Source organism: Balaenoptera borealis (genome assembly GCF_965194805.1).
Source record: "Balaenoptera borealis genome assembly, chromosome: 8".
In the NCBI taxonomy this organism is placed as follows: Eukaryota; Metazoa; Chordata; class Mammalia; order Artiodactyla; family Balaenopteridae; genus Balaenoptera; species Balaenoptera borealis.
In genome coordinates this window covers 47,641,676-47,658,969 of record NC_138865.1, presented here as the reverse complement: position 1 = coordinate 47,658,969, position 17,294 = coordinate 47,641,676, and the positions used below count along the sequence as shown (strand labels likewise).

General features: G+C 39.8%; 1 protein-coding gene across 3 annotated transcripts in view; it reads left to right on the top strand.

Annotated features, from left to right (window-relative positions):
- Positions 1 to 17,294, top strand: part of TEK (TEK receptor tyrosine kinase) — a 102,604-nt gene that overhangs the window by 72,244 nt on the left and 13,066 nt on the right. For all 3 annotated transcript variants that reach the window (XM_082400540.1, XM_082400541.1, XM_082400539.1), the window contains 5 exons: positions 2,156 to 2,443; positions 4,246 to 4,545; positions 12,606 to 12,760; positions 14,296 to 14,506; positions 16,852 to 16,962. In XM_082400540.1, the coding sequence (XP_082256666.1) occupies positions 2,156 to 2,443; positions 4,246 to 4,545; positions 12,606 to 12,760; positions 14,296 to 14,506; positions 16,852 to 16,962 (1,065 nt within the window). The remainder of the gene's footprint in view (positions 1 to 2,155; positions 2,444 to 4,245; positions 4,546 to 12,605; positions 12,761 to 14,295; positions 14,507 to 16,851; positions 16,963 to 17,294) is intronic.

Below are 17,294 nucleotides of genomic sequence, written 5' to 3'. Positions count from 1 at the left end.
GTCTTGGAATATATTTCAAAGTAGTTCTCAGGGGTGGGCGGGAAGGGAATTCTTGAAGGTTCATCTTTTCCCAGCATTTGAATTTTGCTGATGTTTGTTTTTAAATTCATTTGGCAGCTGCACTATTTATAAGTGTGTTGGTTGAGTGATAAAGGCCGGGAAGGCCAGGAGGGGAGGGGAGAGAACATACTCTGAACACACGGCAGAGAGAGGGCAGCTTGGGAGGGGTGAAGGGTAAGTCATGCTCCCAAAGGGAAGGAAATGACCATTTATGCAGTTGCTCCTCTGGACCAGGCACAGGCTTAGAAGGTTTACATGTTTGCTGCACACCATCAGTCCTCCCTCGGTCTGCTGTCATTGTAAGCCTACCTACCCACTCCAGGTGGCTTATTTTGGAACTTAAACTTTAGAGAAGAGCAAAAGGAGGTGACATCACCTCTCTCAATTTGCAAAGGTTTTGGAGAAAAGACCAATAAGACCTGTAGCGTAATGTCCAGCAGGTGGCAGGACCTGATTGCTGGTTCTCCCTCATCTAAGGTGGTCAGAACTGGCCAGTGAGAGTCCTTCTCCCATTGGGTGGAAACAGACCCTTCCTCTCACCTCTAACCAAGTTTCTCGTCCTTTTTATTTTATTTTTTTAAACTTTTTTTTCATTTTATTGGAATATAGTTGATATACAATGTTGTGTTAGTTTCAGGTGCACAGCAAAGTGATTGTTATACGTATATTCATTCTTTTTCAGATTCTTTACCTTATTTTAATTTTTGTAATTATCACCCTCTAAAGAGCTTCTTAGATCGTTTTGTCCTTAAGACAAAATCTCTGTCTCTTCTGCCATGAATTGTAATACCACAGATCTGTTTATATATTGTGGCCCTTCATAAACAATTGTCATTATCTAAAATTTTCTCATACCCCAAGAACCAATTTTTGCCCCCTTAGGGGCAATAATGTCCCCACCAAGAATGCATGAGTAGAGGATCACTATTCTATGTTTTGAAAACACTTCATATCTGAAGTTTAAAATATCAATATACTACTATTAGCTGAAATTTTACAGATTCCTCCACTGTCCATTGGCCCGATGTATTTTATGAAGGAAGGAAGGAAGAGAGAGAGAAAATGTTGATAGAGCCCCTAACACCTTCCAAGCATTTTCACCTTCACTATCTCATTTCTCCTCCTGAGTCTGGAAGATGAGTATTTTCATTTCATGCTACATGTGAACTCAGAGAGGTTATGAATTTTCCCAAGGTCACAAAACTAAAGGGGCATGCTCCTGCCTCTTTGATTTCAAAACCTATATTGTTTCCATTCAGTTACCTCTCTGGTAGCCCAGGTTCTTGGGGGTAATTATGGCCACACGGCGTGTGGTCAGAGCCAAACCTTGATGTGATCAGAGCAGTGCGAGGCCTGGCCCGGCCATCACAGTGTTGTCATATCTGAAATTGTCCTTGCTACGGGGAAGTAACCCTGAAATTGCTTTAAAATATATTACTCAAAATGGGAACAGAAACACTGAACCTACAACCCCAGAACCTTGGCAAATCCAGTGTTTCCATTTTTATCAGTTTCCTTCCTTTTTCACCAATTGTAGACATGACTTTTACCAAGTGGTAAGCAGAGTTTTTTCTCGTGTGTTATAAGTTTTGGAGGGGCTTCTGTATTTTTTCCAATAAACTTTTAATCCCTTGGATGGCTATATCATAATTTATTAAAGCATTTTCCTATTTTGTGCATTTTGGTTTCTTATGATTGTTTGTTATTATAAATAATGTCATAATGGACATCTTCATGCATGTAGCTTTTCGCTTCCTTTGAGTTATTTCTTCAGGATAAATCCTTGGTAGTCAGACTATACTCCCAAAGTATATGATCATTTCTAGAGCTCTTGAAAAATATTCCCAAGTTGTCCTTCAAAGGGGTTGTATTCCTGTCTTACAATTACTCAAGCTACATACTAGAATATTTTAAAGCTTTGCTATTCTGGTAGGGAAAAAAAAAAAGTATTACATGGCTGCTAGCGTGTGTTTCTTTGATAGCCTGTGAAACTGTATATTATTCTAGGAGCCAAGGTTATCCTATAAAGCTGTCCTTTGGGGCTGTTGTTACCTTCACCCTATATAAAAACAATGATTATTCTGGTTTCTCCTAGGTCTTCCTCCTCCAAGAGGTCTCAGTCTCCTACCAAAAAGTCAGACCACTCTAAATTTGACCTGGCAACCAATATTTCCAAGCTCAGAAGATGACTTTTATGTTGAAGTTGAGAGGAGGTCTGTGCTAATGAATAGTGACCAGCAGAATATTAAAGTGCCAGGCAACTTGACTTCAGTGCTCCTTAACAATTTACAGCCCAGGGAGCAGTACATAGTCCGAGCCAGAGTCAACACCAAGGCCCAGGGGGAATGGAGCGAAGATCTCATCGCTTGGACCCTTAGCGACAGTAAGTACCTCATGATGCCCCAGCCTTGCCTGAATGACACTTGGCTGCTGCCATTTAGACTTGGCTCCTGTCACTTCAAGTCTGCTTCTTAGAAACCATAAAAGGTAGTTAGTTGTGAATGGAGGCCCATTAGTGCCCCCCCCCCAACACATCAAATCATTTTAGCAACCTGCAATATATACGAACGCTCCATGTATTTGGATTTGTGATAATTCAGGCAGGACTGTGCTAAAATTTACCTTTCCTTTCTATAGAGTTATTTATTAAGTAAATTAATAACATGAATAAGGTTTTCTAGGGCTTGTTGAATCTGTTATATGACAGTTTTTAGGATTGTTGTGTATCTATATGCACACAGATGATGATTCATCTAATTCATCTAATCTTAAAAGCCAAAGAACTCTGCTTGAAAAATCTTCAAAACAGACAATTCTTGGCATTACAGTATATATTTGAGAGTAATAAAACAAATTTTCTTTCAAAATATTCTTCAGTTCAGGCTTCTCTCAATCTCATATTGGTCATTAAAAATTAGTTGGAACTTCTAGGGTTTCTTTGTAGAATTGAAAGCTTTTTCGTCATGAACCAGAGAGCTCTATTTTGATTCACTGCATTAGAACTGTCTGTGCATTTTGGAGTCCTTGGAAAGACTAGGTGTTTCTGGGTCACACCAACCGTCACTTATGCTAGGATCCTGTGGTCTCTTGTCAACTCCCAAAGTCTGAGGTTCTTTTCTGCAGCTGAGTTGCCACCTCCCCAGTAATAGGTGTGTAAACTGGCTTTTGTTTTTCCAGGCACTCTCTTCTTGTATCAATAACGTGGAAATCTCAACGGTTTTGTCTGTGTTTAGGGATGTCTTCTTCATCTTTAAAAAATTCCGACATTTAGAAGTTATAGGACAATGCAGAGAATAATACAACAAAAACCTACATTTCTACCACATAGAATTAACCACTCTTAACATTTTGTCATATTTGCTTTCAGCCTTTTTGTGGAAGTCCACAATACAGATATATCAAAATCCTCTTTAACCATCATCCCCAATCTAATTCTCTCCCCCTCTCCCCAGAGACAACCAAAATTTTGAGTTTATTATGTATCTTTCCATTCAATGTTGTATAATTTTAATACATTAAGTACATCCATAAGTGTGCATATGCATATATATTCTCCATCTTGCTTTTTGAATATGTCTGCTAAGTGCTTAACATATTTTCTAACAAGTGCTTAATAAGGATAGGCCCTATGGGCCAGTGGCTAACTACAGACTAATAGGAATCTTATTTCTTCTACTTGAATCTATTTCTTAAAAGCTGTGTGACCTCAGCCAAGTCACTTAATCTCTCTGAGCCTCAATACTTACAGTAAGATTGTTATGAGGAGTCAATGAGTTACTATATGGAAGGGCCTATATAAGTGTCAGCTCTCATAATTTTTCTGTTTTCCTCAGTATCAAAAACAGTGTAATAGCAGTTTGTGGAGTAACAGAATTTCCGAGGTCTTAATTTAGTGTAAGGATGGCAAATATGTGGTGTGTGTGTGTTGCCATTTTCCTGTCTGCAGCCCCTTGTCAAGTCTGCGTCGGGTCCACTACCAACTGATTGGAGTTACCCTCTGAGATAACACTTACTAGCCATTCATGGTTTATGAGCTGACATTAACTCTCTCTCAAAAGCATAATAATCAAAGAGATGGTACTATATCTTAAGTAAAATACATTAACTCTCTCTCAAAAGCATAATAATCAAAGAGATGGTAATATATCTTAAGTAAAATATTGTTTGTTTGTTTTAAATTTCTAGTTCTCCCTCCTCAACCAGAAAACATCAAGATTTCCAACATCACAGACTCCTCAGCTGTGATCTCTTGGACAATCCTGGATGGCTATTCTATTTCTTCTATCATCATCCGTTACAAGGTTCAGGGCAAGAATGAAGACCAGCACATTGATGTGAAGATCAAGAATGCCACCATCACCCAGTATCAGCTCAAGGGCCTAGAGCCCCAGACAGCTTACCAGGTGGACATCTTTGCAGAGAACAACATAGGGTCAAGCAATCCAACCTTTTCTCATGAACTGATGACTCTTTCTGAATCTCAAGGTTGGTAGAGTGGACAGGTATTTACATAGAATTATTTCTGCAGAGTATCAGAAAAGCCCCACTGTCTTACGATATTTACCCCATATTCGCATCATGTGACATAATGGGCTGGTAGGTGTCACCATCTCTAAAGAGGTCCTTGGAATGCAAATGCCCCTTGGAAGGATAACCCGTTGATCTGTTATCTATCATGAAAACTTAGGTGAACTTAGCCCATCAGCACTCCCCATCCAGCAATCGAAGCTCTGAGGGACATGAATGTGATTCCATGCAGAAGGAAGACAGAGGACCCAGCTTAGTGGAGACAGCCCTGCGTGGTGCTTCAGTGGGCGCTCCAGGAACCACACTCCACTCTTTCTCAGAACGAACCCTCTTTTAGCTTGGATGACACTATGCCAGTCCGAGTTTTCTTTTACTTTTCAGATCCAGGTTATGATGTCTCCACGTCCAACGCTAACCCCCACTCCAGAGAGAATAAGCCCTTTGAGATAGAGATCCCTCAGAGTTCCAAGCACACGAGGCCCAGTGTTTGAGATTTTTTTGAAATTGAAATATAGCTGATGTAATGTACAATATTATGTTAGTTTCAAGAGCACTACATAGTGATTTGACATTTGCATATATTATGAAATGATCACCACAATAAGGCTAGTAATCATTTGTCTCCATATTAAGTGATTACAATATTATTGACTATATTCCATATGCTGTATATTACATCCCCGTGGCTTATTTATTTCATAACTGGAGGGTTGTACCTCTTAATCCTCTCCAGTGTTTGTGATTGGTAAAACCTGTTGAATGTAATTAGTGAACAAGGACCCCGGGGGTGGGAAGAACTGCAGCTCCTGGAGAGCCTTCCCTCTGAGGTCTGTCTGAAATTGCACTTCCTCACCCTCTGCACTCTACAGCTTGTGCAAGGGAATGTAGCTAGAGGGACATTATAGGGAAATGGTGATTTTTACAAATTTATAATTCAGACCAGAGTATTTTTACAGAAAATGTTATAGCACTAAAAACTTCTTGGTTCTCTTGAGGCCTACCTAGGGCTTAAGAAATAAAATCAAGCAAGCCCTGTTCTCAGTGCTGATTCTTTGGAACATGTTTGAAATATGCAAGGAATGATGGGTCTGCCAATTATAGAGAATTGTATTCAATAGTTTTCACATGACACTCTTAATAAATGCATAATTCCTATAGTTACTTTTGTTTTGGTAAAACATCTACAGGCCCTAAATCCAAGCTATAAATAAAATACAGAGAGAAAAATTTAAAGACAAGATGTAACAAAACTAAAAAACCCTCATCATCCCATTTCAGACATCTCTTTATGCACGTATAAAACGGAGGTAGGAAGAAAGGTAGCTAATCACAAAAGAATAATTGTTAAAAGATAGCATCATGCTCTACATGCTGTTTCTCATAAAAATACATTGAATTTATCTTTATTTGAATTTAAATAAGGGAGAGAAGTGGAGGGGTTATACCATAGTCTTTAATAGTTTATGTTGACCTGAGCCCAAAATTTAATGGTTTTTCTCTCTCTTTCTTCTTTCCTTCCTTCTTTCCTTGTCCCATTGGTATCCTCAGGTTTTCTCCATCAGCTCTTTTTTTTTTTTTTAACATCTTTATTGTAGTATAATTGCTTTACAATGTTGTGTTAGTTTCTGCTGTATAACAAAGTGAATCAGCTATATGTATATATATATCCCCATATCTCCTCCCTCTTGCATCTCCCTCCCACCCTCCCTACCCCACCCCTCTAGGTGGTCACAAACAAGCTGATCTCCCTGTGCTATGCAGCTGCTTCCCACTAGCTATCTATTTTACATTGGGTAGTATATATATGTCAAGGCTACTCTCTCACTTCGCCCCAGCTTACCCTTCCCCCTCCCCGTGTCCTCAAATCCATTCTCTATGTCTGCGTCTTTATTCCTGTCCTGCTCCTAGGTTCATCAAAACAATTTTTTTTTTTTTTAGATTCCATATATATGTGTTAGCATATGGTATTTGTTTTTCTCTTTCTGACTTACTTCACTCTGTATGACAGCCTCTAATTTGTTTGTTTTTATGGCTGAGTAATATTCCATTGTATATATGTGCCACATCTTCTTTATCTATTCATCTGTTGATGGACACTTAAGTTGCTTCCATGTCCTGGCTATTGTAAATAGTGCTTCAGTGAACATTGTGGCACATGTCTCTTTTTGAATTATGGTTTTCTCAGGGTATATGCCCAGTAGTGATATTCCTGGGTCATATGGTAGATCTATTTTTAGTTTTTAAAGGAACCTCCATACTGTTCTCCATAGTGGCTGTATCAATTTACATTCCCACCAACAGTGCAAGAGGGTTCCCTTTTCTCCACACCCTCTCCAGCATTTATTGTTTCTAGATTTTTTGATGATGGTTATTCTGACCAGTGTGAGGTGATACCTCACTGCAGTTTTGTTTTGCATTTCTCTAATGATTAGTGATGTTGAGCATCCTTTCATGTATTTATTGGCAATCTGTATATCTTCTTCGTAGAAATGTCTACTTAGGTCTTCTGCCCATTTTTGGAATGGGTTGTTTGTTTTTTTGATATTGAGCTGCATGAGCTGCTTGTATATTTTGGAGATGAATCCTTTGTCAGTTGCTTCATTGGCAAATATTTGCTCCCATTCTGAGGGCTGTCTTTTTGTCTTGTTTATGGTTTCCTTTGCTGTGCAAAAGCTTTTAAGTTTCATTAGGTCGCATTTGTTTATTTTTGTTTGTATTTCCATTTCTTGAGGAGGTGGGTCAAAAAGAATCTTGCTGTGATTTATGTCATACAGTGTTCTACCTATGTTTTCCTCTAAGAGTTTTATAGTGTCTGGCCTTACATTTAGGTCTTTAATCCATTTTGAGTTTATTTTTGTGTATGGTGTTAGGGAGTGTTCTAATTTCATTCTTTTACGTGTACCTGTCCAGTTTTCCCAGTGCCACTTATTGAAGAGGCTGTCTTTTCTCCATTTTATACTCTTGCTTCCTTTATTAAACATAAGGTGACCGTATGTGCATGGGTTAATCTCTGGGCTTTCTATCCTGTTCCATTGATCTATATTTCTGTTTTTGTGCCAGTACCATCCTGTCTTGATTACTGTAGCTTTGTAGTATAGTCTGAAGTCAGGGAGCCTGATTGCTCCAGCTCCTTTTTTCCTTTCTCAAGATTGCTTTGGCTATTCGGGGTCTTTTGTGTTTACATACAAATTGTGAAATTTTTTGTTCTAGTTCTGTGAAAAATGCCATTGGTAGTTTGATAGGGATTCCACTGAATCTGTAGATTGCTTTGGGTAGTATAGTCATTTTCACAATGTTGATTCTTCCAATGAAAGAACATGGTACATCTCTCCATCTGTTTGTATCATCTTTAATTTCTTTCATCAGTGTCTTATTGTTTTCTGCATACAGGTCTTTTGTCTTCTTAGGTAGGTTTATTCCTATTTATTTTATTCTTTTTGTTGCAATGGTAAATGGAAGTGTTTCCTGAATTTCCCTTTCAGATTTTTCATCATTAGTGTATAGAAATGCAAGAGATTTCTGTGCATTAATTTTGTATCCTGCAACTTTACCAAATTCATTGGTCAGCTCTAGTAGTTTTCTGGGAGCATCTTTAGGATTCTCTATGTATAGTATCATGTCATCTGCAAACAGTGACAGCTTTACTTCTTGTTTTCTGATTTGGATTCCTTTTATTTCTTTTTCTTCTCTGATTGCTGTGGCTAAAACTTCCAAAACAATGTTGAATAATAGTGGTGAGAGTGGGCAACCTTGTCTTGTTCCTGATCTTAGAGGAAATGGTTGCAGTTTTTCAGAATTGAGAATGATGTTGGCTGTGGGTTTGTCATATATGGCTTTTATTATGTTGAGGTAAGTTCCCTCTATGCCTACTTTATGGAGAGTTTTTATCATAAATGGGTGTTGAATTTTGTCAAAAGCTTTCTCTGCATCTATTGAGATGATCATATGGTTTTTCTCCTTCAATTTGTTAATATGGTGTATCACATTGATTGATTTGCATATATTGAAGAATCCTTGCATTCCTGGGATAAACCCCACTTGATTATGGTGTATGATCCTTTTAATGTGCTGTTGGATTCTGTTTGCTAGTATTTTGTTGAGGATTTTTGCATCTATGTTCATCAGTGATATTGGCCTGTAGTTTTCTTTTTTTTGTGACATCTTTGTCTGGCTTTGGTATCAGGGTGATGGTGGCCTCGTAGAATGAGTTTGGGAGTGTTCCTCCCTCTGCTATATTTTGGAAGAGTTTGAGAAGGATAGGTGTTAGCTCTTCTCTAAATGTTTGATAGAATTCGCCTGTGAAGCCATCTGGTCCTGGGCTTTTGTTTGTTGGAAGATTTTTAATCACAGTTTCAATTTCAGTGCTTGTGATTGGTCTGTGTATATTTTCTATTTCTTCCTGGTTCAGTCTCGGAAGATTGTGCTTTTCTAAGAATTTGTCCATTTCTTCCAGGTTGTCCATTTTATTCGCATAGTTGCTTGTAGTAATCTCTCATGATCCTTTGTATTTCTGTAGTGTCAGTTGTTACTTCTTTTTCATTTCTAATTCTGTTGATTTGAGTCTTCTCCCTTTTTTTCTTGATGAGTCTGGCTAATGATTTATCAATTTTGTTTATCTTCTCAAAGACCCAGCTTTTAGTTTTATTGATCTTTGCTATCATTTTCTTCATTTCTTTTTCATTTATTTCTGATTTGATTTTTATGATTTTTTTCCCTCTGTTAACTTTGAGGTTTTTTTTGTTCTTCTTTCCCTAATGGCTTTAGTTGTAATATTAGGTTGTTTATTTGAGATTTTTTTTGTTTCTTCAGGTCGTATTGTATTGCTATAAACTTCCTTCTTAGAACTGCTTTTGCTGCATCCCATAGGTTTTGGGTCATTGTGTTTTCATTGTCATTTGTTTCTAGGTTTATTTTGATTTCCTCTTTGATTTCTTCAGTGATGTCTTGGTTATTTAGTAGCGTATTGTTTAGCCTCCATATGTTTGTATTTTTTACAGTTTTTTCCCTGTAATTGATATCTAGTCTTATAGCATTGTGGTCAGAAAAGATACTTGATACGATTTCAATTTTCTTAAATTTACCAAGGCTTGACTTGTGACCCAAGATATAATCTATCCTGGAGAATGTTCCATGAGCCCTTGAAAAGAAAGTGTATTCTGTTTTATTTGGATGGACTCTCTTATAAATATCAATTAAGTGCATCTTGTCTAATGTGTCATTTAAAGCTTGTGTTTCCTTATTTATTTTCGTTTTGGATGATCTGTCCATTGGTGAAAGTGGGGTGTTAAAGTTCCCTACTATTATTGTGTGACTGTCCATTTCCCCTTTTATGGCTGTTAGCATTTGCCTTATGTATTGAGGTGCTCCTATGTTGGATGCATAAATATTTACAATTGTTATATCTTCTTCTTGGATTGATCCCTTGATCATTATGTAGTGTCCTTCTTTGTCTCTTGTAATAGTCTTTAAAGTCTATTTTGTCTGATATGAGAACTTCTACTCCAGCTTTCTTTTGATTTCCATTTGCATGGAATATCTTTTTCCATCCCCTCACTTTCAGTCTGTATGTGTCCCTAGGTCTGAAGTGGGTCTCTTGTAGACAGCATATATATGGGTCTTGTTTTTGTATCCATTCAGCCAGTCTATGTCTTTTGGTTGGAGCATTTAATCCATTTACATTTAAGTTAATTATCGATATGTATGTTCCTATTACCATTTTCTTAATTGTTTTGAGTTTGTTTTTGTAGGTCTTTCCTTCTCTTGTGTTTCCTGCCTAGAGAAGTTCCTTTAGCATTTGTTGCAAAGCTGGTTTCCTGGTGCTGAATTCTCTTAGCTTTAGCTTGTCTGTAAAGGTTTTAATTTCTCCGTCGAATCTGAATGAGATCCTTGCTGGGTAGAGTAATCTTGGTTGTAGGTTTTTCACTTTCATCACTTAAATATGTCTTGCCACTCCCTTCTGGCCTGCAGAGTTTCTGCTGAAAGATCAGCTGTTAACCTTATGGGGATTCCCTCATATGTTATTTGTTGCTTTTCCCTTGCTGCTTTTAATAATTTTTCTTTGTATTTGATTTTTGATAGTTTGTTTAATATGTGTCTTGGCGTGTTTCTCCTTGGATTTATCCTGTATGGGGCTCTCTGCTCTTCCTGGACTTGATTGACTATTTCCTTTCCCATGTTAGGGAAGTTTTCAACTGTAATCTTTTCAAATATTTTCTCAGACCCTTTCTTTTTCTCTTCTTCTTCTGGGACCCCTATAATTCGAATGTTGGTGCATTTAATGTTGTCTCAGAGGTCTCTGAGACTTCACTCAATTCTTTTCATTCTTTTTTCTTTATTCTGCTCTGTGGTAGTTATTTCCCCTATTTTATCTTCCAGGTCACTTATCCATTCTTCTGCCTCAGTTATTGTGCTATTGATTCCTTCTAGAGTATTTTTAATTTCATTTATTGTGTTGTTCATCATTGTTTGTTTGCCCTTTAGTTCTTCTAGGTCCTTGTTAAACGTTTCTTGTATTTTCTCCATTCTATTTCCAAGATTTTGGATCATCTTTACTATCATTACTCTGACTTCTTTTTCAGGTAGACTGCCTATTTCCTCTTCATTTGTTTGGTATGGTGGGTTTTTACCTTGCTCCTTCATTTGTTGCATATTTCTCTGTCTTCTCATTTTGCTTAACTTACTGTATTTGGGGTCTCCTTTTCACAGGCTGCAGGTTCGTAGTTCCCGTTGTTTTTGGTGTCTGCCCCCAGTGGGTGAGGTTGGGTCAATGGCTTGTGTAGGCTTCCTGGTGTAGGGGACTGGTGCCTGTGCTCTGGTGGATGAGGCTGGACCTTGTCTTTCTGTTGGGCAGGGCCACGTCCAGCAGTGTGTTTTGTGGTGTCTGTGAACTTAGTATGACTTTAGACAGCCTCTCTGCTAATGGGTTGTGTTGTGTTCCTGTCTTGCTAGTTGTTTGGCATGGGGCATCCAGCACTGGAGCTTGTTGGCTGTTGGGTGGAGCTGGGTCTTAGTGTTGAGATGGAGATCTCTAGGAGAGCTCTTGCCAATTGATATTACATGGGGCCAGGAGGTCTCTGGTGGTCCAGTGTCCTGAACTCGGCTCTCCCACCTCAGAGGCTCAGGTTTGACACCAGGCCAGAGCACCAAGACCCTGTCAGCCAGGTGGCCAGGTATGGGGGGGATTTTCTTGCCTTTTGGGAAGTCTGAGGTCTTCTGCCAACGTTCAGTAGGTGTTCTGTAGGAGTTGTTCCACATGTAGATGTATTTTTGATGTATTTGTGGGGAGGAAAGTGATCTCTATGTCTTACTCCTCCACCATCTTGAAGGTCCTCCTGCCATAGGAGCCTCCACTGAAGATGCCAACCTCCACAAGAGCTAGAGGTGCAGAGGCTTTTCATTCAGAGGTTTTGCAGCTTGTTTTTTTTGTTTGTTTTCCTTTGTGCTTCGTCTAGTTTCAGTTGTTCACAGGGTACTTCATGCAGAGGCCTTGCTTCTGGCACTTCAGATCAGAATGCCTAGTGAGAAAACCTCCATCAGCTTTTTAAAACAAGAAAAAAGCCAAAGCAAAATATCTTACAGACGCTATGCTCTTTAGCGTTGCAGAGCTTTAAAGCTTTTCTAGGTGGTGAAATTGTGCAGGGAGGTTTAGTCACTTACCCAAAGTCATAGATCTAGTTAGTCATTCTCACTATTACTCGATAATATTCATCTGCTTGGGCCTGTACTTGGAAGTGAACGTTGAACAAAGGACAACAATTAGTGATTAGCATGTTGCCATTTAAAAAGGACTTTTGCACATTTCTTTGAACTTATAACAGCCCTGTGAGTCGGACTCATCTCCATTGAGTTCCAGAAAATAAATGAGTAGCCCAAGGTCACCTAGCAGGGCTCAGGCTGGGCTCAGGTTGCCATTACTTTCCCATTACACTCCCATTACACTGTGACTTCTCCTGCAGATGGTTTTGGCCTCTCTCTCTACCTAGACTAACCTGCTCCTTCTCCTGTGTTCTCCGGCACAGCCCCAGCAGACCTCGGAGGCGGGAAGATGCTGCTGATCGCCATCCTTGGCTCAGCGGGAATGACCTGCCTGACGGTGCTGTTGGCCTTTCTGATCATGTTGCAATTGAAGAGGGCAAACGTCCAAAGAAGAATGGCCCAAGCCTTCCAAAACGTGGTATGTCTCATCTTCCTAATAGTAATAAGTGCAAGTCCACATATGTGCAGAACCTTCATTTTAAGGATGTGGGTCAAAAATTTTACCTGTAAAGCAAGTATTTCCCTTAGGCAAGTTTCATCTTTTCTTTGTCTTCCATTATGAAATGGGAGATAAATAGTATGACTATATAATTTCTGGTCCAAATCAGAACAATTCTAAGAGAGAAAAAGTTGCTCTTAATAAGTATGCAGGAAACCAAGCCTAAAGCAGGACTACTGCCCCATCAGAAAGAGAATACAGTCATACTAGTAATAAGTCATCAGCGAGGGTAATCTTGTAATATAAAGAACTGAAGATTTTTGGTAATGAAGGGCATATGGTAACCAGACCTCAGAGTGATAGGTAATGAAGATTTGCACTAGACCAGTTTTCTCCACATTTCCCTGTTTCCAGTTTCCATTTTGTACTTCTAATATCTCTTTCAATTCTATTATCCCTCCTATATGTATGGATTACATATACGTGTGTATCTCCATTCCTGTGCACCCTTCAGTCTGCGGCCATAGTTCATGGTGCTTGGCAAGGCCTCTTTCTTTCATCTAGGAATTTTGACCAGTAAAAAGTTTAGAAAATCATACTTTACCTATAGGCACCCCATTTGAGTCCTTTGATATACGACAGCCTGAACATTTCTCTAGTTTGTGGTTTCAAGCTCTGTAAAATTAATCTGTACCCAACTTTATTGATTCTGTATATGAAACATTGAGTACAATTACATACTCCAAATGAGGTATACCTTCCTGTACATGAGTCCCTGAGATTCCCTTCAGTACAGAACAAGGGGAGCTCTGTAATCTGACTCCTTGCCAGAGCTGGCTCAACTCAGGCTGTCCCTGTAGAGGAAGGACCAGCAAGGGGGTAGAGAGTGCTAGAGCGCATCATGGTACTGATGCTTTGTCCTGATACCATCAGCGGCCATTGAAACTCAGGAGAAAAGGAGACACCCTGTTGGGTTTTGCTCTAAGAATCAGTCATCTTGGGGCCACTGTCAAGTGCCAGAGTGGGCTTGAGAGATTCTGAGCTTTAGGACATGTGGGAGAGAGTGAGTAAGAGCCAAGAATAGACCAAGATGATGCTAGGAAACAAAGCTCTCACAGAGGTGTGTCCTGTGACTGACCCAGATAGATCTCTGAGTTCTTTTCCAGACCAGAACTCAACACCTGCTCATTCCACAGCAGAGTAGAAACTCAAGTGTGACTAACTCAGGGATATGCTATTTCGTGGCATACATGCTGTTATCCTCCCCTCCCTCACCTCTGCAGACATAACTAATTGATTGCGGCATGCTTTGCCACTGAGGCCTGTGATCGTGCCCATGCAGCTCTATAGGCAGCCACTTCATCTGAGTGGGCCCGTTCAACGAACCCTATTTCCGTTTTCATTCTAGAATTGGATACAGTATTTCTTTTTTCACCCAGTGTGGGTACAAATTAGGAGGTATTATGTACCTTAAAATTATGAAAAATCCTGACACAAAACCATTATTCTTCTAGCGGGAAGAACCAGCTGTGCAATTCAACTCAGGAACTCTGGCCCTGAACAGGAAGGCCAAAAACAACCCAGATCCTACAATTTATCCAGTGCTTGACTGGAATGACATCAAATTTCAAGATGTGATTGGGGAGGGTAATTTTGGCCAGGTTCTGAAAGCTCGCATCAAGAAGGATGGGTTACGGATGGATGCTGCCATCAAGAGAATGAAAGGTCAGTGCTTGGACTGCTCGAGTCAGCATTTTACTAGGGTGGGGGGACAGCTTGACTTCCTGTTGAATCTTTCCTCTAAGGTCTTACACTCTTCAAACAAAAAATTGGCGTGGTGTCAGAGAGAGCTGTTATGTGCAACTGAAGGTGATGTTTCCTTTGAGGGTCAGGATGTAGACATGAAGGCATAAGCTATTTAGGTATCACTGTCCTGATTCCTTGGGATGTGAGAATACAGATTCTCTGTCATACCCTGCTGACTTTGGGGGAGCATTCTTTTTCTTAATCCAGTGGTTCTCAAAATTGAGGATGCATCCGAATCACCTGGAAGCCTTGTTAAAAAAACCAGATTCTTCAGCTCCACCCCACAGTTTCTGATACAGTAAGTCTGGCGCAGGGCCAGAGAACTTGGATTTCTAATTAGTTCCCATGTGATGCTGATTCTGAGGCTTGGGAGACCACACTTGGCAAACCACTATCTTCATGGATTATCTGCATCAACATTCCTAGAAATATTGTTAGAAATGCATCTACTTGGGTTTCTCCCCCTCATGGTTCTACTATATTCTAATTTCTGGGATGGCGCGTGAAAAATCTGTGTTTTTAAGCTTGCTCAGTGGCTCTTCTGTACACTCAAGTTTGAAAACCCTTGATCTATGGTCACAGGAACTAGATCTTTTCCAGTTGTGTTCAAGACTGCTTGGGGAAAGAAAATAAACAAAAAAAAGACTGCATGGGGCCTATCCATTTAATCAGATCTTCTGAGAAAGCAGAATGACTTGCTCCCTGGCAATACTAGCTGTCTTCTCTTCCGGGTGAAATGGCAGTTTAGAAACGACTTGATTGCGAAGCTGCACTGTTGCTTTTACAGCACACAGACTTGGAAAGTGGCGTATTAGAGCCAGCAATGTAATTACTACTTTCATTGGGCAGCTCCATAATAAGGACTCTCTGAGGTTGCTGATGGGTCTTCCTTCTTTTTGACTGCAATATTAAGCCTAAGATGACAATTAACCCTAAATCTTTTTAAATCATCGCTGTTTTCCACATTGCTAGAAAACACTATGTCAGAAAATGAACCAAACAAAATAAACACAGTATTATTTATGCTTAGAGACAGTAATGTTTCAAACCACACACACACACACACCCCCCTTGCTTAGCATCCAGAAATCCCTTTTTCATTTTGCTACTTTAGTTACAGGGAGCTTTAGGAAGCAGTAAAAATAGTGAGAGGAGAGAGGGTGTAGAACTTTGTAGCATCAGTTTTTATTGGCATCTGACCTGAGCTGATTGTCTATCTCATGCCCATGTGAAGAGGTAGAATAGCTTAACAGGGCACCAGGGCAGACAGTTTTTGCAGGAAAAGTCATGCATGCAAAGAGGGCAGCTACTGACAACCTTATTATAAAGTGCTTTGTTTTTTAAATGCTCCCAAGGTATTGACCCTCAGGTCCCTGTGGTATAAACAGGGTCCTCGACTTGGAATTGCCTACTTGTCAGCCTTATGGGTACCCTTAGCCCATATGAAACATTCCCATAATTTCCAAGCATGTTCAAGCATGCACATGGCTACCAGCTCCCTTCTCACCCCTTCCCCCAATGTTATTTCTTCAAAAAGCCATAATAGCATACTGTCACCGACTCAAGGCTGATCAGCCAGTTGTGGGTCAGCCAAAGAGCTTTCTCTTCAGCCTGATTGGTGGTTCTCCCTCTGATCAAAGGGCTAGCGGACAGATGGAATGAAAGGAACAGAAAGAAATGCAACTGTTTCCTGACTACCAAGCAACTTCTATGAAAATGTCATTGAGATTTGAGTTTTTTCAGTAGGACTGGTTTAGGCAAAAAGTAAAGTTATTATAATAAAGCAAGGTGTGTACACTACTGGTGATGTTTCACTACAACTTTGTTTTTATTCCTGAGCATATTTGTCTCTGGACGGTAGAGTTAGCTGGGAGAGCCAGAGTCTAAGAATGGACGCAGCTCCATCTCGACCAAATCATTTCCCTGGGTATTTGAGAGCTTCAACAGGAAAACTTCAAAGCAGTGGTTCTCAAGCAGGGGTGATTTTGCCCCCAGGGGAGACATCTGGTGATTTCTGGATACATTTTCAGTTGGGCTACTTTTATCTAGTGGGTCAGGTCAGAGGTGCAGCTAAACATCCTACTTCATACAGGACAGCCCCCAATAGTAAAGAAGCTTCTGCATTATAGTCATCTCTGATTTCTACAGTTTTCCAGACCTAATGGTGGCTGAGTGTACCTGAAGGTTCTGGGGAGCAGAGGGGGGACAGTTGTTTCTGAAGAGGTGTAACAGAAAGGGATCACTACTCTTTACTTTCTTCCCAGAATATGCTTCCAAAGATGACCACAGGGACTTCGCTGGGGAACTGGAGGTGCTTTGTAAACTTGGACACCACCCAAACATCATCAATCTCTTGGGAGCGTGTGAACATCGTGGTAAGATGCTCTTTTCCTGGCTTTCCTGCCAGATTTTTTTTTTTTTTAAAAACAGGCACATTCCATATTGAAATTAGGAAACACAGTCATCTAAGATTGTTATCTATTTTTTTTTAAGTTGAAGTTTCAGTCTGAATGTCTGGTCCCATTAATAGATCGTGCTGAGATTTAGTATCTTTTTGAAGGTAGATCCCAAGGCTGAATCTTTTGGCCTCTGACGTGGTTCAGCTATTACTGCCCAAAAATATCCACGGCTCCGACATGCCTTCACCTTTGCTAATCCAGAGGTTTTCTCAGCTATTACTAAGTGGATTGAGGCAGCCCTCAGCACC